The following is a 20,843-nucleotide window of genomic DNA, read 5'->3' as shown; positions in this document are numbered from 1 at the left end:
CACTCTTAATCAGCGTCACGCATCGCCTAGAGTGAATACCTGCTACTGGAAGCACCGCCGCAGGAGGGCGACCACCATCGATTCTCCAGCACCGGCAAATCCCATCCCATGACGCCTCCCTCTTTACCATGATCCTCACCCCAGTCCGCTGACACCTCCATCGTGCCTCCGAGTTCTGCGCCGTCCGGCCGCATCGCGGAGACATGACTTGAGGGCTGCGGGAACGCGTGCGCTGCTTAGACATTATGTCCTCGCCTGATCTCGACGCCGCAAACCGGGCCGCACGCTTCTCCCAGATCCTCTCGCGCCTGGTTGAGGTCCCGGGATACACTTGGGCTGTGGACAGAGAACCGTTCCATTCGGTGGGCTCTGCTCGACTTGAGCATTTGTACTCCTACTGACAAATACTCTACAGTCCTACGACAACTGGCACTTCTTTGGCTTCCAGAATGCCAACTCCGACGGCCCCCAGTCGCGCGGCCGCTCCACTCCTCACAAGTCCTCGCATTCCCAGTCCCACTCGAGCTCTCACTCGCCGGACAGCAGTGATGCCACCGTCACACCCACAACAAATCAAGCGCCGCAGCAACGCCAGGTCATCGCACGCGTCTCAAAACACCTGCTTCGTCTGGAAAGGGAATACCAGCTCTGCAAAGCCGTAGTAGAGAAATCAGATCCCGAATGCAAACACTTTGTCAGGCCGTTGGAAATCGTCCGCCTCCCACCAAAGTCTGGAAATCCCGAGAGCCTGGTGTGCTCTATTTTTGAAGCACCAGGCGTCAACTACCTTCGCGAATTAATAGAGTTGGGACCAAATGCCTTCCAGCTTGCATCCAAAACCGGTTGGGAGTTTAAAGCATTGGGCAAGAGCATCGAGCGGGTCCCTCTGCTTACCTTCCTGGACTTTGCCGTTGGTGCTACCGAGTGTTGCGAAATTCTGCACCATGGAAATCGCATAGTACATGGCGAGCTGCGGGGAGATGCGTTTCACTTCAATATGGAAACTGGCGTGGTGAAGATGATAAACTTTGGGTCTGGGGCGCGGTCCTTTGAGAATGGTTTGACTAGCGCGGGATGGTCTTCCCTAAGCCGCGAAGTAGGAGTTGAGCATAAGCTACAGTTCATCGCCCCGGAGCAGACGGGACGTTTACCGGCTGAGCCGGACAGTCGTACTGATATATACAGCCTTGGAATAGTGTTCTGGACGATGCTCACAGGAGAAACTGCCTTCGACGGCAACAACCCTCTTGATGTCATGCAAAATGTCCTCTCGAAGAGAATAGCTCCGGTCTCAACGAAACGGATAGATGTACCGGACGTGCTATGTGCTGTAATCACGAAAATGACACAGAAGAATATCGGCGAACGTTATAATTCTACCTCAGGCCTGAAGCACGACCTCGTGCAGATTCAGAAACTTCTTTACGAAGGTGACGGAGAAGGTCTCCAAGCATTCAAAATCGGCACCAAGGATATCTCCTGTTTCTTTAATTTACCCTCGAAACAGATTGGACGCGAAAAAGAGCGGGCACAAATTGTGGCAATTGTGGAAGGCGCTTCAAAACGACAACGGCAACCTCATCTATCTGCCAAGGGACTTAGTAGTCTTAGCTCGAACTCCTCATACTCCACATCTCACCTTGAATCTGCAGCCCAGATCGACGATCTGATTTCGGATAGCACCAGCTCCAGGGGCTCCGAAAGCCGGATGGGGAGTGGCAATGGTGCCGTACATATGGAAGCTACAAGATCAGTGCATCAGAAATCACAGGACAGCATCAGACAATCCGAAAATTCTACTCCTGATGGACTCTCGGAGTTACCGGATTCAAGACCATTATTCATGGGAACTAGATTTGAGAGCAAGCCCTCTGTCGGCAGCACAGACGGTTTTTCTTCCAATACATCTATTCAACGGTCAGGCATGCCTGGCACCGATGGATCGACTTCTCTTCTGCGCAACGCCCAGAAGATGAAAAGGAAAAGTCGATGTGAAGTCATCACAATTTCAGGGGCAGCTGGCCTTGGGAAGTCCTCTCTCGTGCAGAGCATTCAGATCGCAGCTAGGAGCCATGGATACTTTGCGTCATCCAAATTTGACCAAGCAAAACGAGCGCCCTTCGACCCTATCCTGAAGTTGATGTCCTCCCTCTTTCGGCAGATTTTCTCAGAGAGCGACGTGTCCACCGAGTTTCACAACAACATACGTGCATATGTGAAACCCGTTTGGCCTCTCCTCCACAGCTACTTAAATCTACCAGAGTGGCTGCTTGATTCTGGTAGCATGCCAAAGCCACAGCAGCGAGATGTGCAAGCTATCAAAAGCCCACGTCGAGCATCCTCTCCAGCTGTACACTGCGGAAGTGCAGGAAATACTGCAGCAGATTGGTTGCGATCTGGTGGCTCAACAAAATCTTCGAGGTTCATGAACACTTTCATCGAAGTACTCCGCCTTTTTGCGGTTTGTAAATTCATCTGCTTCTGCGTTGACGATCTTCAGTATGCCGATCCTGAAAGCCTGGAACTTATTCAAAACATTATCTCCGGCCGCATTCCGATAGTGCTCATATTAACGTACCGGGAAGAAGATGGCCTACCGAAAGAAACTCGTTCCATGCTGCGTTCCGCAACCAAGGTGCAGTTGCGACCATTCAACGAGGATCAGACAGCGGAGTATGTTTCGGAAACATTGCATCGAGATCGCGACTATGTTTTACCACTTGTCGCTGTAATCCAGGAGAAAACTATGGGCAATCCTTTCTTCATTCGCGAAATGCTGGATACGTGCTATCGCAAGACCTGCGTTTATTACTCATGGAAAGGTTCTACCTGGGAGTATGACCTCGATAAAGTGTTCACTGAGTTTGAGTCTCAAACATACGGATCGCAAATCAATAACGACTTTGTGACAAAGAGGCTACAAGAGCTACCACTCCCTACGAGATCGTTACTCGCGTGGGCTTCCCTGATCGGCAACAGCTTCTCATTCAGCCTTGTAAAGAAATTGATGGATGAAGAGACTGTGCTGTCGAACGCTTCTGGGATACCCACCTTGACCGATCCACAGGACTCAGTGTTTGCACTACAAGGAGCTCTCTCGTCCTATATACTGATGGCCGGCGAGGACGAAGACAAGTTCAGATTCTCTCACGATCGATACATGCTAGCCGCAACATCATTAACAGAGTGTTACAACAAGTCGGAAATGCACTTTGCGATAGCCAAGACCATGATCGAGAACGACTATCACGATGACACGGCCGCCAACTCGAAAGGCCTCTACATTCGAAGTCGACACATCTGCCTGGCAGTTGATCTCATTAAGTCAAGAGTGCAAAACCGTGCCTCCTACAGAGACGTCTTATACCAGGCCGCAGAAAATGCTCGAGAGTCTGGAGCACGCTCAACCGCATTATACTACTATACGCATTGTCTTAATTTGCTACAGGACGATCCCTGGGACGAAAAGATACCCGACGTACTTTATCAGGAAACTTTAACCTTGTTTACCCGGTCAGCAGAGTGCTACTGGTTTCAAGGCATGTTCGAAGAGGCACTAGGCTTACTACAAACTACGTTTAGTAAAGCAAAGGATGCCGTGGACAAAGCTCCCTCATGGATCTTGCGGTCTCGAGTGTTCGCTGTGAAGGGTGACAGTTTCGCGGCGTTCCAAGCGCTCGAGCAATGTTTATCGGATCTTGGGGTCGATATTGGGCAAACGACTTGGGAAGGATGTGACTCTGAGTTTCAACGGATATGTTCTGAACTGAAAAACGTTGATGGGGACGAGCTGGTAGCGAGAGCTCCGACGGGCGATCGGAATCTGATGACAATGGGTGCCGTCTTCGTGGAGTTGCTCAGTGCCGCTTTCTGGAGTAATTCGCTCCTCTTCTATCAAATCACGTTGAAAATGGTAGATCTACATCTGCACAGAGGAACAGTTCCCCAAATCGGCTTGGGCTATGTTCACTTGGCATCGATCTGTGCAGGTCGATTCAACATGGTGGAGTATGGCGTTGAAATTGGCGACATGGCTAAACGCCTTCTGGAGGTCTATCGCGAAGAGCCTTATACTGTCGGACGCGGGCAAACTCTGCATGCCCTATTTATGGGTCATCTTCAGACACATGTCCGCGATCAGGTGAGCAAAATTTTTGCCTACCATGCCCATATAAAGCACCCACTAACATCTAATAGATTCCTATACTCAACCGTGCAATGGAGGCGAGCCTTGTAGCGGGGGATCGCATTCTTTCATTGCTAAATTTAGGGGTTGTCGCTGCGTTTAGACTGTGGTCATCCTACGACCTCGCAGAGTTAGAAGCTTGGATAGAAGAAGCTCCTATGGAGTTCAAGAATTGGCAAGAGGACTTGCGTGGGGGTGTCTTCCTCATTAGCGTCAGGCAGTACGCTCGCGCATTGCAAGGAAAAACGCACACCCATTCCGCAGAGCACGTAATGTCAGACGATGAACACCAGACGACAGCATACCTCGAGCACCTCGATTCAAAGGCTTCCAATTCGAAACGACCTAGAACTATATACTTGAGCTACAAGCTTATTGTATTGTACCGATTTGGATTCATTTCTGAAGCGATCGCGGTTGGAGAAGCGCTTCTCCCCATGATGGAAAGTGTGTGGTGTATGCGCCTCCAATATTCCAACCTTTTCTATCTTTCCTTAGCCTATCTAGCTACCATCCGCGAACAGTTCTCTACCATCAGCGCATTCAACAAAGGCAAATTACTAGATTTTGTCAGGTCATCGATCAGCAAAATACGGTCCTGCTGTGCTGTCACCGACATCAACTATAGCATATGGCTATCTCTCCTCAATGCTGAGCTGCACGACCTTGATGGAGACCGAGTAACGGCTTTGGTGCACTACGAAGCTGCCATCGATCACGCTGAGCTCCATGGGTTTCTTCTTGATGAAGCTCTCTCGTACGAACTCTATGCAGAATTTCTCCAACGTGCAGGATCTACTCGTCCGGCTCGCCGTATGCTGAAGGACTGTGTTTCAACCTACCGACGTCTCAGCGCTTTTGGAAAATCCGATCAATTAGCTGCCAAATACGAGTGGCTCATCCAGGGGACCTCCAGCCTATCCACTATGGATGTCGCTTGTCAGACGACTATCATTGATACCGGCAATACCCCTTTCAAGCTAGAGCAGAATGAAGACCAAGAGGCACGTATGCTCGGCGCAGAAACTTCGGTGGATCGCACGCACGCTTGGCTCGGCCCAAGCAATTCCTCCGGCGCAGGAAAGCAACCGGCAACTCATAACGACCTTCAAGGTGGATTTTCGGCTGTCGGACTTGATATGATTGACCTTACCAGCATTCTGGAGTCCTCGCAGGTTCTATCTTCCGAGCTTCAAGTTGATCGATTGTTGGCGAAGATGACGGAGATTATTTTAGAAGCTACAGGAGCAGATCTAGGTGCCATTGTCGTTGAGGATGACCAAATTCAATGGTCCGTCGCAGCCGTCGCAAGTCCTGATGGAGTTCAGTCGTTCCCTGGTGGCCAGTCTTTGGAGACGGTCGAAGATCAAGTGGCTCGACAAGTGACGCTTTACGTTCTACGCTTCAAGGAGGTAGTCTTTGTGCAGAATCTCCTTGAGGATGACCGATTTTCCAACGTCTCAGAAGCTTATCTAAAACGGAATCCTGTTGGTAAAGCAGTCATAGCGATCCCTATATTGCACGGAAACGACGACCTCTTACTCGGCTCGATATACGTCGAAGGACCTCCAAATAGCTTCACGGAAAGGAACACAAATGTCCTGCGACTCCTTGTCAACCAAATTGCCATATCGCTTGCCAATGCTCTGCTATTTAAGAAGATCGAAAAAGTCAGCGCGAGCAATGAAGCTATGTTGGAGATGCAAAAGAAATCTCTGACCCAAGCGCGCGAAGCCGAGAACAAAGCAAAGGAAGCAGAGGCCATCGCTATTCGTACCATGAAGTTGAAGGAGGAGGCAGCCAAGGCGAAGTCTCTCTTCCTTGCGAACGTGTCGCACGAGCTACGAACGCCTCTCAACGGTGTTATCGGCATGAGCGAGCTACTCAAAGCTAGTCCACTCAATGCTGAACAAGCAGGATATGCAGACAGTATCCGCGTTTGTGCAGATACCCTTCTATCGATCATTAACGACTTGCTGGACTATAGCAAACTGGAAGCTGGTAAAATGAACATGATATCAATGCCACTGAGCCTGACAGAAACAATTACCGAAGTCGTTCGTGCGTTGTCATACACGAATGCCGAACGAGGTCTGAAAACCATAGAGCAACTAGAAATCGATCCTGACCTATTTGTCATGGGTGATCCTGTCCGTCTTCATCAGATCCTGATGAATCTACTCTCGAACAGCTACAAGTTCACGCCTCACGGCTCGGTAACTGTCAAAGCTACTGTGCAGCGAGAAGATAAGGACACAATAGATATTACTTGCAGCGTCATAGACACTGGAATCGGTATACCGGACGAGCAGAAGAAGAAGCTTTTCCTTCCATTCAGCCAAATCGAAAATTCCAGTTCCCGAAGCTATGGTGGTACCGGCCTGGGGCTGAGTATTTGCAAAGCAATCATCGAAAACGTAATGATGGGCAAGATTTGGCTCGAGAGTACGCCAGGAGTAGGAACCACAGTATCTTTCTCGTTGAAGTTCAAAAAGATTCCTAAATCGGAAGCCATGCGGATAGAATGGGATTCGCGCGATCCGGATCCTATGGCGAAATTTTCTGCCCAGGAGAACAATGGCCACGAGCAATTACCAAATGGTTGCATTGATCTATCTAAAGTTCCAAGGAAAGAGCTTCGTATCTGCATCGCCGAAGACAACCTCATCAACCAGCGGATAGCGATTTCGTTTGTACAGAGGCTTGGGTTCATGTGCGAAGCTTGCGCAGACGGCCGGAAGACAATAGACGCGTTGGAGAAGGCAAGCAGAGAGGGCTTTCCGTTCCATCTTGTACGTGCAATCCTAAAACCCTTCCTCGGGAACAAAGCTGACATCCGATACAGGTCTTGATGGATGTCCAAATGCCCGTCCTAGATGGCTACGACGCCACCAGAGAAATCCGAAAACACAAAGACCCCGTAATCCGCAACGTCCTCATCATCGCCATGACCGCATCCGCTATCCAAGGGGACCGAGAGAAGTGCTTAGAGGCGGGCATGAATAATTACCTTGCCAAGCCAGTTCGGTACGCACCGCTTCCCCTTTCTATCTCATGAATTACAAAAGAACATAAGCTAACATCGCCATAGCGCCCAAACACTAAAAGCACTCCTCGAATCCTACCTCTCTCAGCCTGAGAGAGACATGCCGGATCTCCAGCAACAGGCCAACACACTCGCTAGACGAGTTATGATAGATGCCGAACATGATGCCTCGGAAGCCAAAGAAAATAAACGGCCTAGAACTTCGAGGGAGAACACGGTGCTCAAGGCGAACGCAGTATCGAAAGTAGTGCCTGATGAAACGTCCACCAATACTACCCGAACGCCTGACGCAAATGGTGCTTCTTGATGGCTTTGATATCCTACAAGCGCTACTTTTTGCATGGGAAGAAAGACGTTGCATCATGAGCTGCAGGAGTCTGGTTCTTGTAATGTGTTTTCATGATCCACTGCTATAGACTTTTGGATACCCGGATGATCACTTAAAGAGAGCATCCCAGCGAACGGAACGGGCGTCTGGGATGCAGTTTTTCCAAGACAGCGTTCCCTTTTGGTTTATATCAGGTTAGGGGCATCGCGCTGGTGTTGGTGGCTCTTCTTCTTCTCTTCCTCTAAATACGATTTCCGGTGATGGATTTTGATTGTGGGGCTCATCATTAGAAGGAGGGAATTCACGAACACCTATATACGAAGTGGGAGTCGGTGCGCACAGGTTTCTTAGCTTCGGTATCGGATAGATTAGATATCTGCACTCGAAATCGCCATAAAGGCTACATTGGAATGTATATGCACGCAATTCTTGTTTGCTCTGTGGTAGAGATTGCGAAGATCTCGTCATTCTGTGGCCATGTTGCTTATCTGAGCTAATGAAGAAGGATGAAGATCAACTAGAAGGCCATCAGATTAGATTGACGTCGGAACGGAAAATCTCTTCGGCGAGTTTAATGACTCCACCATCTCAACCTGTGAAATTTGGGCGTCTCAAGCTGCAATGTTCTAATGCGAAGACTCCTCTCGACTATTACAAATGTTCGCTCCATCTTCGCCCCCTCAAGCATCCGCCGCGCATCTCACTCTGTGGCGGCCACCCCTTCGGATGGTCACCTATTTGTATCCGCAACGATGAGCAACACCGAGGCTACAATGCCTTCCTCTTCGCCCATGAAGACCGACATCCTCCAAGTAGACCCTTCCCGGATCGGGGAAATCACCACTAGTGCCACGACAGACTCGCCCTTGGATAATTGGGATATCAAGTGGGCAGTCGGCACTCCAGACCTCGAAAACCTGCAGCGCGCAGCAACCGAATTACGGACCACGAGCATCCCCGTCGCCTTCCCCACCGAAACAGTATACGGCTTAGGCGCAGATGCTACACGCAGCGCGGCAGTCCGGGGAATATTCCAGGCCAAGAAGCGCCCTGTCGACAATCCCCTGATTGTGCACTTCTACTCGCTCCAGCAACTGAGAACGCTGCTCCAGCCCACCGATGGCGAGGACCCTATACCAGCGATATACAAGCCGCTGATCCAGAAGTTCTGGCCTGGGCCTTTGACGATTATATTGCCGAACCCCGCTGGCTCGGTCCTGGCTCCCGAAGTTACAGCCGGCCTGCAGACATTCGGTGCGCGCATGCCGCGAAGCCTGCTCGCGCTGTGTCTTATAAAGCTGGCCGGCGTGCCGCTGGCTGCGCCTTCTGCCAACGCGTCTACGAGGCCCTCTCCTACGGCGGCGGAGCACGTGAAGGACGATCTGGACGGGCGCATCCAGACGATCCTAGACGGCGGCCCATGCGAGGTTGGTGTAGAAAGCACCGTGGTGGATGGACTCAGCTCTCCGCCATCGATCTTGAGACCTGGCGGAATTACCTTGGAGCAGCTCCGCCAATGCCCAGGATGGGAAAATGTGGTCGTGGGGTACAAGGACAAGCCTGAACAAGGGATACAGCCGAGAGCCCCTGGAATGAAGTATCGGCATTATTCTCCCAAGGCGACTGTTGCGCTGTATGAAGCGGGCGCTGGACAGCCTGATCTTGCTACTATGCTGGGTTACGTAGGGAGGACGTCTAGGATTGGTATTATTAGGACGAAGCTGTGGAAGCCTGCGTGTGGGTTGCCTGTTGTAATCAACCACGGCGTTGAAGAGGAAAGGCTTCAAAATGGAGATGCCAAGATCCCGACTCAGAATAGAGTTGGATATGAGGCAGTATCAACGCCCGGCTTCCTCGATCTTCTACAATCTCTCGCCCCAATACCTATACCCCGAGCCCACCAAATGTCTCTACAGCTCGACGGCTCGAAAAACATAGAGATCTGGGAGATCGATCTAGGAGCGGCCACCGCAGGAGTAGCGCGAGGTCTATTCTCCGCTCTTCGCGAACTCGATAAACACAACGTCGACGCCATCTTTGTAGAAGGCGTCGATGACACCGAAGGCGACATTGCTACGGCGGTCATGAATCGATTGAGGAAGGCTGCGGAGGTAAGGATATAGATTCAACAAATGACACTCGTCTTCCATTTATCAATCGCAGGATCTAAAATACAAAACATACACTTCCAAAGTAGCTGAACTAAAGAGCTTCTGCAATACCGTGCGTGGGACAGCTCTGCTCAAACGCTGGACGAGTGAAATCATATCCCGCTCAACTCTGCTGTCACTGGCCATCCATTCTTGAATACCCATTAGCTGCTTCCTAGGAAACAGTAGCGTCACATCTCACGCGCTCCTCCTCATTATTCACGCTGCAGTGTCAGCCAAGCCAACGTACCCATGGCACAGAGATTGAGGGTTGGTCGCTTGCATTGGGCAAGTCCGCTACGATCCGTGAATAGGAAGAAGTCACGACATCAAATGCCTCATCAACAACCTCACAGATGTGGTGGAGTCGCGATACCCCGTTACCGTGGCACCTTCATCCATGGAACGACAAACCCCCACTCCTGTCTAGAACAGTCGGCCTTCAGGCGACCCCACACTCAGACATAGATCCTACACGGTTGGGAGATGACTATGAGCGGAGGGCGCTGCGGGAACTATGGTAGATACGTGCTCACGTCGTTCCGTTTCTATTCTGACAGCGAATGAGGTTTTCAATTGATTTTCGGAACGGCATGAAACTGTCGCTTCTTTCCCGTGCCAGGACCCATAATCATGTGTTAGTGCCATGGTAGAGAGAATTCGAATGGTGTGAATTGATATCCAATCAGGGTTCCGCAAAAGGTGGCGGTTCAAGTCAGTGTACCAGGTTTTGAAGAGGTGCTCGTCGGTTGATTCGCGGATGACGCAGTGATGGTCGTCATAGGAACAGAGAGTAGAAGTGGCATTGTGTTGGGACTAGGTAGGCTTGGAAGGGACGTCAAGTTAAGTGAGAAACCTGGAGGTTTCCTTACCCATGCAGTGATAGCAGGTACCACTCAAACAATGCCAACGAATGTATGGATGCAGTGACCAACTTAGCAGCAAGATGACATACCGCCACCACCGCTTTTCTGATAGTAAAAGAGAATTGCCAAAAGGTCATGGTCTTACTCAACAAGCATATCCAAGCACAGACAGAGTAAAGTGAAGCTGCAGCCATTGGATAGAGCGCATTGCCTCGTTCGGCGGCGCTAAGTGCCCGGATGGTCGGGGCTGTTCCACGTGATAATATACAAGACTAAGTATTCTTAATGCTACTAACTCTGGCTGACAGGGTTTAGTCAATAAGAGCAACGCCAGGGTGTCCCTCCTCCTAAGCAAGGACCTTGTCCGCGGCCGAAACTAGCAAAGGGTTAGTTGTAGCTGCATGCTGATCTACAACGACACTCACCGCTGATACCGGTATTGTCTGGCTCAACGAAGGCCTCTTTGACATTCCCGTCTTCTACAAGAAGGGCATATCGTTTGCCACGCGGACCTCCGAAGATGGCGCTAGCATCGAAGTCGAGGTCCAAGGCCTTGGTGAAAGCCAGTGTAGGGTCGGCGATGAAGCGGATCTGCGGAGGTCAGCTAATTATCCGGTAGATATTACGAGACGTGGGAGTTGAGGTTCGGAGGAAGAGTGAATGATGAAATAAGAGAAAAGACTGCTTACTCCACTCTTGCCGGTAGGATCAAGTGCCTTTCCCCATGCTTTCATTCTGATGGATGTCAGCACCAAACATATTCAAAATTCCACGCATAACCACTACAAGATTTTGTGGAGGTCGAAAATAGCTCTGTCGGAGCGAGCCGAACTAGTTGGGTAGCTAAGGCTGAAACAATTGTGGGGTGGTGAAGGAGAGACCCATGGGTCAGACTGGCGGTCGAAGGCCGAGACTCTACGACCTCATCGTCAAGCCCACTTCCAAAACTTGATAACCACAGCTGTAGAGCAATCTTGACAGAGAATGATGTAAAAGCCAGACTCACACGAAGGCGTCATTGACCGATACAACGAAAACGGGGCCGGCATCCTTCAGCTTGGGAGAGTTGATATAACCAGGTATGTGAGACTCGGAGCAGCCAGGACTGAAGGCCGCGGGAACACCTGCATCGCGATTAAAGTTAGGACATGATTACGAGTCGGACTATGAGTGGCCCCCGGGAATTGGGGCTATTGCCTGGTGTTGCTTGGTTGGAGATTGCAGTGCTATGACATTCTGCCGTGCGTATTCATCACCCGTCCCTGGGCTTTGATGCCTTTTCAAGAATCCTATGTGCATATGACTGGCTCTGTTGAATTGGACGGATGACACTGCGGCCATAGAACACTGGGGTATTTCTTGGATTGCTCAAGGTCATAGGTGGGACGTAATGATCTCGTCTGCACTGAGGAAACACATGACGCATCCAAGCAGCGACGATGAAGTGCACACGGAGAAACGCCTAGCACTGCGAATTGAGGTGATTGAAAGCGCGTCTTGCTTACCCACAATCACACCCTTCCCCGTGAGCTCCTTGGCGAGGCTGACCTTGGTGCCAGGCGAGTTCTCCATCAGCTCCACATCGGGAATGCGATCGCCAGCTTTGACGAAGGCGGGCGCCGAGGCGTGAAATTGCTTTCCGCTGTGGCGGCCAAGAGCAGTCCGCGCGGCAGGCTGCAAGCGTCAGGTGAAGCCACGAAGTTGATTAGGGGTACCGACGCTGGCGCGCAGGAGGCGGTTTGCTGCGAACATGCTGCAGGTGGCGGGCAAGCGAGGTGCTCCGTGGGCGAGTCAGCGGCACTTCGGCGGCGGGTGTGGATTCGAGGGCGGGAATATGGGCGCGGTGGAGGGGTGGAGGCGTGGTGGTGCCGTGGTGGAGGTGGGAAATGCCGTGCAACGGGAGGCCGAGGAGGCTGCCACGGCTGCTTCACGACATCCGACCGCAGGCCGCGCCGTCGTGCCAGGTGCCCGGGCCAGCGCAGATCGAGCTCTGGTTCGATACGGGATCTTCAGATGTGGCGCGCGGATGCAGCCCGTGCAGGTCTGGGATGGCCATGGCAGCTGTCAGCTGGCGATGCTCAGCCGAAGCCAGTGCGTCACTCGCTCCACAACGCAGCGCGCTTGAGTCGCAGCCATTTCTCCCTATTGCTCACTCGGCACTCGCTGCGACTGAATTGCGACGGCCGTGCTATTAGGCAAACGCACCCCACCGGCTTGCCTTTTGCGCGCGCCCAGACGGCCAGTCGGATGCGTCTGCACTGTCAACGAGCGCGATTCGCAAGATTCACGCCGTGCTGGTCGATCGCTACCCGCTCGGTGTGAACCCTGGCCACGCAGTAAAGTGCTTCGGTCGTTTGCAGCAGGGTTGCTCGCTATGCCCTGTCGGTACGCCTCCCTGCTTTTGCCGCCGTGCCGCCTGTCCTCTCGCGATGCCATGCTCGCCACAGGCCAGTGGAGCGGACGACTGCAACAAGGCGCCAAGGGTGCGGTTGTACATACCATGGCTCACTGATGGGTAGCAATGGCACACCTGGTGCATCTTGCGTGGCCTTTAAACAGATCCCACGGAGCAACAGTCTCCACAAATGCATCCCCGTGGCCTCTATAAAAGGCGCTTTTCTCGTTTGGTCGCAATGAGCCGCGCTACCTAGCTCCTCCACTGCATTTATAGACACATGCTCATCTATTTTCAACCATGTCCACCTAGTTTATAGACAGACGTATCTAATGGAAATGCTCCTAAGACGCGTAGACGTAGTTTAAAGTCTCGGTGCACGCCAATGTACTTGCTAAGAAGACGAAGAAGAAGAAGAAGTAAAAGGAATATCGACCGGCGAGCTCAGTATCGACTTTCGTCCCCCAAAAGGTTATAGAGGGTTAGGAACACCCAATCGTCCCGCCAAAACACCCCCAGTCTCCCCCCCGCGTTGATACGTCTTCGAGTTCAGGAGCACATCGCCGAGGCTAGTGGCTTGTCCTCATTCGCCCCAAGCCGCCCAAGTGGACGTCCTTCAGCCCACGCCAATCTCACGCTCTCTGCCGACCTGCAGCGCACGCTAGCCAGAACTAACGACGGCAAGTTCTTGCCCAAGGTGGGCACTAGCTGCTGCCGCGACGACAGGGAGAGGAGGTACGCCAATAACCCTATCCGCACCTCTTCCTCCGCCCTTGCCCAACCCTGGCGCTGCCTCCCTCCATCATCCTCCATCTCCACCGCACGACACCCATCACTTGAGCTGTGCGAGTCCCATACTACCTTCGCCTTTCCCTCGTGGACTTCGTCGCATCGGTAGCCCTCGCCCTTTATCGATAGTCCCCACAGGCCGTCTACCACCTCGTTTTCCACGACATCAAAGACACCAAGTGCGCCGCGCAACCCGTATTGTACTGGTCGCACTCGCCAGCCTCGACAATCGCACGCGCGCAGCCTCGGTCCCGACCCCGACCCCGGGAATCCCTCCGAGAAGACATTCATAGTTCCCTTACCCATTGTTGGCGGTTGGAAGTCGACTGCTCGCCGAAAGGCTTCGCCTTCACGATGGACGCGAACCAAGGAGGCTCCGGGGCTAGCTCCAGCGACTTTGTACGTCTGCCTGCAATTACGTCCAGTATACTAGTAACTCTCTAACCATTGCCACAGGTTCGCAAGCTTTACAAGTACGTTGCCGACATACCCAATGCGATCGTAACCCCGCTAAATTGGACAATAGAATGTTGGAGGCCCCCGCAGATGATACCGTAGTACGATGGGGAAATGAAGGGGATAGCTTTGTCGTTCTGGAGGTTGGTGCTCTTGCGCAAAGACGATTGGCAGGATACTGACCATATCACAGAACGAGAAGTTTACGAAACACATTTTACCAAAACATTTCAAACACAGTAATTTCGCCAGCTTCGTAAGACAGTTGAACAAATACGACTTCCACAAGGTTCGACACAACAACGAGGAAAACGGGACGTCGCCGTATGGCACCGGGGTATGTTCGATCCATTCTTGATGTCGTTGCGGAAAAACAGCGCGCTAAGATTACTACAGGCTTGGGAATTCAAACATCCAGATTTCAAGGCAAACAACAAGGACGCGATTGATAACATTCGAAGAAAAGCTCCCGCTCCACGGAAAATAAACCAGACTAATGAAGACGTTATGATTCCTACAGCGCAAATGGACCTGGTCAACACCCAATTAGTAGCCACCCAACAACAGCTTCAGTCAATTACGGAACGCTACAACGAGTTGAGCATACACCATTCGATGCTTCTGCAAGAAGTCATCGGCCTCCAGAAGACTCTCGTAAACCACGAGCATGTGTTGTCGAACGTAATGAACTTTTTGCACACAGTAGACGCGCAAAGAAGGCGAGACAGCAGAGCGGCCCCATTCCCCCCGCCGACACAAAACGGGAATACCGTCGACACCCAAAATCCACAAGTCACTCCTCTCGAGGATGATGTGCCGGCATCGCCCTTGCAAAATGCATCGAAACTCCTCAGCGAGACCAATGCTGACGCCATGCTCAACCCGCGAAACCTGGAACACATGAACGAGATCACAATGCGGATGAATGGGACTCTGACGACGCCTCCACCAGAGTTAATGCGTAGACCAGTCAGCCGTGGCAATGCTCCCGGTTCCGCTTCTTCCTCAAACACGATGCGTATAAGCGACCTCGACAATATCGTCTACCCTGTTGGCCAGACGCACGGCATCGACCCAATGTACAGCGAACACATTCATAACATTCCATATCCCATGCCATCCAAACCTGTTGAGGCGGTAGACGCGAAGCTTCAGCCAACCGAAGGGGGAAGGAAAAAGAGCACGCAGGTGGATCCAGGATGGATCCGGCAGCCCCAGATTCTGTTAGTCGAAGATGATCCAACCTGTCGGCGTATCGGCGGAAAGTTCTTATACGCGTTCAACTGTGCTATTGACAATGCTGTAAGTACCCAACCTGCGGCACTCCAAAGAATGATAACTGACAACCTGAAGCTTGATGGATTGGAAGCAGTAAATAAAATGAACGCAGGCGCAAAGTATGACTTGGTTTTGATGGATATCATCATGCCTAATCTGGATGGCGTGTCCGCCTGCCACCTCATTCGGCAATTTGATAGCACTCCGATTATTGCCATGACCTCCAACATTCGAAGCGACGACATATCCATGTATTTCCAGCATGGTGAGTTGGCAAGAGTTGGAACAAAGGGAACCCGGCTAACCAGACACAGGCATGAACGATGTTCTACCTAAGCCTTTCACAAAGGAAGGTCTTCTCCACATGCTCGAGAAACACTTGGCACATCTCAAGAAACCTCTTCACCAGATGGATGGAATGGTTCCGCCTCAACTTTTGGCTTCCACAAGGCAGTCATTAAAAGACGACGAATCACCTGCAAAATCGCCTGCTACGACTAGTAACTGGAATTCTCCCAATCAGATCCCCGGCGTGTCTCCCGTTGGTAGCAATGTTACCGACGAATACATGAACGCAGTACAAGGCCACCCTGCCACCTACGGCGTTAATCCCATGGTTAGCAACATTGGGTACAACACATCACCTCAGATGCCCATGGCTCAAAGACAAGGCCCTCACAGAAGACAGATTTCGGACATAGCAGGGGGTGAAGATATGAACAACCCCGCCAAGCGCCAGCAGATGTATGCTCCGCCACTACAACCACAGCCAATGAATCCGATGCAGCGGCCGCGGTAACGGGAGCTATCTTGAGGACCCAGTTTGAATCTTCTTCATTATTCGAGCACTGGTGTTCTGGAGTGGCTCATTCGCCGGTCGGCAATGCGTGGTTATCCCGTCGCTCACACTGCAATATTAGTCCTTCTTGTCCGCCTTGGATCGACATTATCCGCCTTTCCACCTCACCCTCGACTTCGGACCCAACATCATGTCTCACGCCGCCAAGGGTCTATCAGTTCTATCCCTGGTGGCTGCTATCTTATCGCAAGAACACCAAGTCAACTCGAGACACTCGCATTCGACCTGACCCCAGCCCCATAATACTTGCAGACGGTGCCCTCAAATCTGAATCGGCCCCTCATTCTTATACAATGCTTACGCCGCATCGAGCGATATGTCGCGTCTGCTCCTTTATTTTATTTCACACTGGGTTCCTAGAGGGATGCCTTAAGTTTGTCTCCCCGCTAGACATCAATCACCATCTTATACCCCGGGCTTCTTTGCTGGATGTGGCTGGGGTGCGGTGTACGTGATTTAATGAGTGTATCTATGGATGCAAGCGTGGGCCTGATACTTTAACTTCGGTGTACATTGCTCTATTCATCTGTCTCTAATGGGTCGTCGAGTAGCTGGCTTAGTGAAGTGCCCTAATTGGATGCCTCGGGATAGGTTTCAAGTGCTGTGGTCGATTCTTCTGAGGTCCTTGAATGCGATGGATGGGCTCTTACGCAGACTAGGTCGTTTATACGCCTCGATAGGCAAAGAGTAAGCTCGTGGGGTGGGCAGAGGATGCTGAAGTAAAGATAAGGTCGTAAACGAAATCCCGCGAGATTTCTGGTCGCAAGAGTATGGTTGATGATGGGACGGTGAACTGCGAATACTTACAGTACCATGTCTGTGAATATATCGGCTGTTATTGTTGGCTACTTGACCCATAGACAGGGGTGGTCTTGTAGGTACTTAGTTTATCACAATCCTCTTGAAGCCACCTTGAATATTCACTTTGTGAACCTCACCTTGATTTGGAAGGCTGCTTCTAATTGAATAAGCCAGGCCATGGTGAATGATCTTGAGTAGTTTACTGTTCCAGTGCTGGATCCGGACGAAGCCGCCTGTTGGGTCTTTGTTAAACAAAAGGGTTTTTTTGGATGCAGAAATGTTTGGTACCGGTCTTGGCCTGGAGACCCCATCCCCATAACAGTATCAATCATTTGTTCCAAAGAGCTTCCAATGCTCGTGCAAAGACATCTGAGTGAAGAGTGCAAATTGATGAGCTGCGGTCGCATTAAGGTGTGTCCCTAGCTACGGCCAAGCACAGAATCTAGACCTCTCCGACTCCCCCAGGATCAGCCCAAAGCCACGACCTCGACCGACGACAAGCAGCACAGTCCCGAGAGCGCGTCACCCCAGGGCCCCCGATCTGCTCCAGAGCTGCGGCTAGCCGCCTGACTCATATTTTTCTGCAGCCCGACGCGCTGAGGCCGTCGTCGCACCGTGTGGCTGCGAAGCTCTCCCCACCACAAACTTCCCACGACGCATTTTCGACACAGACATGGGCCCCAAGGGCAAGAAGGGCCAAGCCGCTGACAAGGCGAAGTCCGGCGAGGTCGAGCGCGAGGACCCACTCCAGGCCGTTGTGCGTCGCTTTGTGCAGACTTCACCTCAAGTTGCTTGTACTGACTCCTACAGATACTCGCAGATCCCTTTGAGACGAGATTCAACCCTTTCACGCTCGAGCGCCCACGAGTATGCTAAGCTCCTAGAATGTACTGGCTATGACGGTCCCGACTAACTAAATAGTGTTTACTACCCCTCGCGAATACCCCACTCATCGAATACACGTTTGAATTTCTGGCTAACGCGGGCGTCGAGGAGGTCTTTGTGTATTGCGGGGCACATACCGACTTAGTCGACGACTATGTCCAGTAAGATCAGTAGTCTCTAGACGTCGCTGCGTGTGCTAATGAATTAATAGGCGCTCAAAATGGTCGTCCCTGTCTTCTCCGTTCTCGAAAATCAACACCATACACTCGACCGCACAATCTATAGGAGATGCTATGCGGGACCTGGACAAGAAGGGCATATTGACCGGCGACTTTCTCTTGGTGTACGGAGATGTGGTCAGCAACCTGCCCCTCGAATCTGCCTTAGCCGCACATCGAGCACGTCGTGCTGCGAACAAGGATGCCATCATGACAATGGTGCTTAGAGAGGCTGGCACAACACACAGGACTAAGGCTCAGGGCACATGTCCCGTCTTCGTCATCGACCCCAGGAAGGACCGGTGTCTACACTTTGAGCAGATGCCAAACCGGGAACACAACAAATTTCTCTCGATTGATCCGGGGCTGTTATCGAGCTATCAGGAGCTGGATGTCAGGCAGGATCTGATTGATTGCGGGATTGACATCTGCACTCCGGATGTCCTGGCGCTGTGGAGTGACAACTTCGATTTCCAGGCCCCACGAAAGGGATTCCTACACAGTGTGCTCAAGGACTACGACCTCAACGGCAAGACTATCCATACGCATATCGTTACCGATCATTACGCTGCACGTGTGCGGAATTTGCATGCCTACGACTCGATCAGTAAAGACATTGTCTCGAGATGGGCATATCCGCTTTGCCCAGACAGCAACTTGCTCCGAGGCCAGTCGTACCGGTTGCAAAAAGGAAATATCTACAAAGAGCAGGGTGTCATATTGGCGCGATCTTGCATTATCAATCGCAAAACAGTGATCGGACGTGATACCAGCGTCGGCGAAGGGAGCGTGATTTCCAACAGCATCATAGGAAGAGGATGTGTCATTGGCCGGAATGTTGCCATTGACGGGGCATATATCTGGGACAATACAAGGATCGGGGATGGGTCCTCAGTTAAAAGAGCGATATTAGCCAGTGAAGTATCTGTTGGAAGGACATGCAAGGTCGAGCCCGGCGCATTAATCTCGTACGGGGTTACTATTTCCGACGGAATGACGATTGGAGGCGATCACCGAATCACGCGGGCTAAGAGGAGGCGCGAAAAGAATGAAGACGTTGAACGAGGAGAGCCTAATATTGCCATAGTAGGCCAGGGCGGCGATGGCTTCGAATACTTGGACGATGAGGAGGAAGACGAAGACGAAGTGGTGGAGGGGCTTACGCCCACGGGACTCAGTAAGCATCTGTGTTCCTATCCGACTATATGACACCTCTAACAATCTCAGTCTACAATCTGTCAAGCCTGGCGCTGTCAACAGACTCAATTTCTACACTAAACTCAAACTCAGAATCAGACATCAGCCAAGAGTACACCCAACGGTCCGCCAGCGGAAGCTTCGTGTCGATAGATTCGGTAGAAAGCGAATCCGGCCACGCGAAGCATTTCGATCACGACGCCGCATCGAGCATCTACGACTCGTTGGAAGCAGGCCACGAGTCTGCAAACATCCAACTCGAACTGACATCGCTCCGTATGAGCTTAAACGCCTCGGAGCACCAAGTCCGCCGCGCGGTAGCAGTCGCGTTCGTCAAGCGGGTCAGCCAAGTCATCAAGTCAGGCGTCGAAGCGAAGCAGGCAGTCGCGCAGGTGTTTGATCCGCACAAATCGCTGCTGAAGCGGATCTCGTTCGATAAGGAAGAGGCGGCTAAGGTCGACCAGGTCGACTTCTTACTTCTGCTACAGAAGGAACTGGCCAGCCGCGAGAAGGGAGATATCATCCTGTTACAAGCGTCGATGAAGCTGTATCAGATGGACGTTCTTCAACCGGAGGCGGTTGAGCAGTGGTGGGCAGATGCGAAGGCGACTGGGACGGAGGCGTTAGTGAATGTGAGGCAGAAGACGCAGCCATTTATCGAGTTCTTGGAGAACCAATCAGAGGAAGATTCGGAGGGGGAGAGCGAGGAGGAGAGTGAATTGGAGTAGGTCACTGGTGGTTGGATAGGAAGAAAAGCTCTCAGGGTCTGCCATGCACGTTTCCGGAAGTAGTCGTGCGGTGAATGCGTTGTGCCGATGACAAAGAAGAAGCACCCAACGACTCCGTACAGAGTAGAATGCCCTGCCGGACCATAAGGGACGAGATGGAAGCCTAAAATTAGTCACTAAGGATTTATCTAGTTAAGGACGACGTTAGGCACCGACCAAAGGCGGTGGCCTCACACGCTTTTGGGTGAAGCTGCGGGAGGTTCCGGAGCTGGAACTTGTCGCACTACATCTTCGCTGTGTCTCAAACACCCAATACGCCTGCAATACGCGTGCCATAGAGCCGCCATTATTGTGAAGACCAAACGCGCCGAAAGCGCACCCGTGACAGCTCGGTCGCAGCCCGGCCCGCACCTATCTCGGGCGTTCTGTGTGCACTTCCTCCGCCGCCACAGCCCACGAACGACGACCAGCTGGAGTGGCAGAGCCACCTGCAGGCAGAAACATCGCAGCTGACCAATATCTCTTTCGAGCAGCCAGACCCGCCCCCTTCACCCTCTCATCGCGCCATCTTTGCCGTCTACCTACACACACCCTGGCCGTTGACTCCACCGCTCACCCTCCGCCTGCACGCTGTCCACGGCCGCGCCACAGCCGCACCCCT

The 20,843-nt window shown here is 51.9% G+C and overlaps 6 protein-coding genes across 6 annotated transcripts; 4 read left to right on the top strand and 2 right to left on the bottom strand.

Moving 5' to 3' along the window:
- Positions 1-30: 30 nt before the first annotated feature.
- On the top strand, positions 31-7,984 carry BDZ99DRAFT_572730 (uncharacterized protein). The gene is made up of 5 exons (XM_033728230.1): positions 31-362; positions 416-4,141; positions 4,198-6,978; positions 7,032-7,213; positions 7,278-7,984. Exons 1-5 carry the CDS (start codon positions 246-248, stop codon positions 7,537-7,539), a joined length of 7,068 nt encoding a protein of 2,355 aa, XP_033574802.1. The 5' UTR covers positions 31-245; the 3' UTR covers positions 7,540-7,984.
- Positions 7,985-8,351: 367 nt separating this feature from the next.
- Positions 8,352-9,683, top strand: BDZ99DRAFT_391545 (translation factor; the record flags this gene model as incomplete). The annotated part of the gene is made up of 2 exons (XM_033715732.1): positions 8,352-9,311; positions 9,477-9,683. 2 exons carry the CDS (start codon positions 8,352-8,354, stop codon positions 9,681-9,683), a joined length of 1,167 nt encoding a protein of 388 aa, XP_033574801.1.
- Positions 9,684-10,797: 1,114 nt separating this feature from the next.
- On the bottom strand, positions 10,798-12,465 carry BDZ99DRAFT_464746 (AhpC/TSA family protein). Its single transcript, XM_033720393.1, has 6 exons — positions 12,296-12,465; positions 12,082-12,250; positions 11,583-11,700; positions 11,266-11,311; positions 11,002-11,167; positions 10,798-10,952 (listed from the first exon to the last, which is right to left on the bottom strand). The coding sequence occupies exons 1-6, from the start codon at positions 12,326-12,328 to the stop codon at positions 10,924-10,926; spliced, it is 561 nt and encodes a 186-aa protein (XP_033574800.1). The 5' UTR covers positions 12,329-12,465; the 3' UTR covers positions 10,798-10,923.
- A 1,055-nt stretch (positions 12,466-13,520) lies between these two features.
- Positions 13,521-14,066, bottom strand: BDZ99DRAFT_522449 (uncharacterized protein; the record flags this gene model as incomplete). The annotated part of the gene is made up of 1 exon (XM_033725701.1): positions 13,521-14,066. The coding sequence occupies one exon, from the start codon at positions 14,064-14,066 to the stop codon at positions 13,521-13,523; it is 546 nt and encodes a 181-aa protein (XP_033574799.1).
- A 48-nt stretch (positions 14,067-14,114) lies between these two features.
- BDZ99DRAFT_535545 (response regulator) lies at positions 14,115-16,772 on the top strand (the record flags this gene model as incomplete). Its single annotated transcript, XM_033726564.1, has 7 exons — positions 14,115-14,159; positions 14,217-14,233; positions 14,287-14,359; positions 14,410-14,553; positions 14,613-15,518; positions 15,570-15,759; positions 15,809-16,772. 7 exons carry the CDS (start codon positions 14,115-14,117, stop codon positions 16,291-16,293), a joined length of 1,860 nt encoding a protein of 619 aa, XP_033574798.1. The 3' UTR covers positions 16,294-16,772.
- Positions 16,773-17,827: 1,055 nt separating this feature from the next.
- On the top strand, positions 17,828-20,501 carry BDZ99DRAFT_446772 (translation initiation factor-like protein eif-2b epsilon subunit; the record flags this gene model as incomplete). The annotated part of the gene is made up of 5 exons (XM_033717983.1): positions 17,828-17,911; positions 17,965-18,021; positions 18,076-18,200; positions 18,251-19,434; positions 19,485-20,501. 5 exons carry the CDS (start codon positions 17,828-17,830, stop codon positions 20,180-20,182), a joined length of 2,148 nt encoding a protein of 715 aa, XP_033574797.1. The 3' UTR covers positions 20,183-20,501.
- Positions 20,502-20,843: the final 342 nt, after the last annotated feature.

Source organism: Mytilinidion resinicola (assembly GCF_010093595.1).
Source record: "Mytilinidion resinicola strain CBS 304.34 unplaced genomic scaffold BDZ99scaffold_13, whole genome shotgun sequence".
Lineage (NCBI taxonomy): Eukaryota > Fungi > Ascomycota > Dothideomycetes > Mytilinidiales > Mytilinidiaceae > Mytilinidion > Mytilinidion resinicola.
The sequence above is the reverse complement of the archived record's forward strand: the minus strand, read 5'-3'. Positions and strand labels throughout refer to the sequence as shown.

Bases quoted from the DNA above. Each gene is read 5' to 3' on its own strand.
- BDZ99DRAFT_572730 (XM_033728230.1), top strand. From the start codon at position 246: ATGTCCTCGCCTGATCTCGACGCCGCAAACCGGGCCGCACGCTTCTCC. The intron at 4,142-4,197 runs GTGAGCAAAATT...AACATCTAATAG, and splicing joins AGACACATGTCCGCGATCAG to ATTCCTATACTCAACCGTGC. The intron at 6,979-7,031 runs GTACGTGCAATC...CATCCGATACAG, and splicing joins AGGGCTTTCCGTTCCATCTT to GTCTTGATGGATGTCCAAAT.
- BDZ99DRAFT_464746 (XM_033720393.1), bottom strand. From the start codon at position 12,328: ATGTTCGCAGCAAACCGCCTCCTGCGCGCCAGC. The intron at 12,251-12,295 runs GTCGGTACCCCT...TGACGCTTGCAG, and splicing joins ACCGCCTCCTGCGCGCCAGC to CCTGCCGCGCGGACTGCTCT. The intron at 10,953-11,001 runs GTGAGTGTCGTT...ACCCTTTGCTAG, and splicing joins AGACAATACCGGTATCAGCG to TTTCGGCCGCGGACAAGGTC.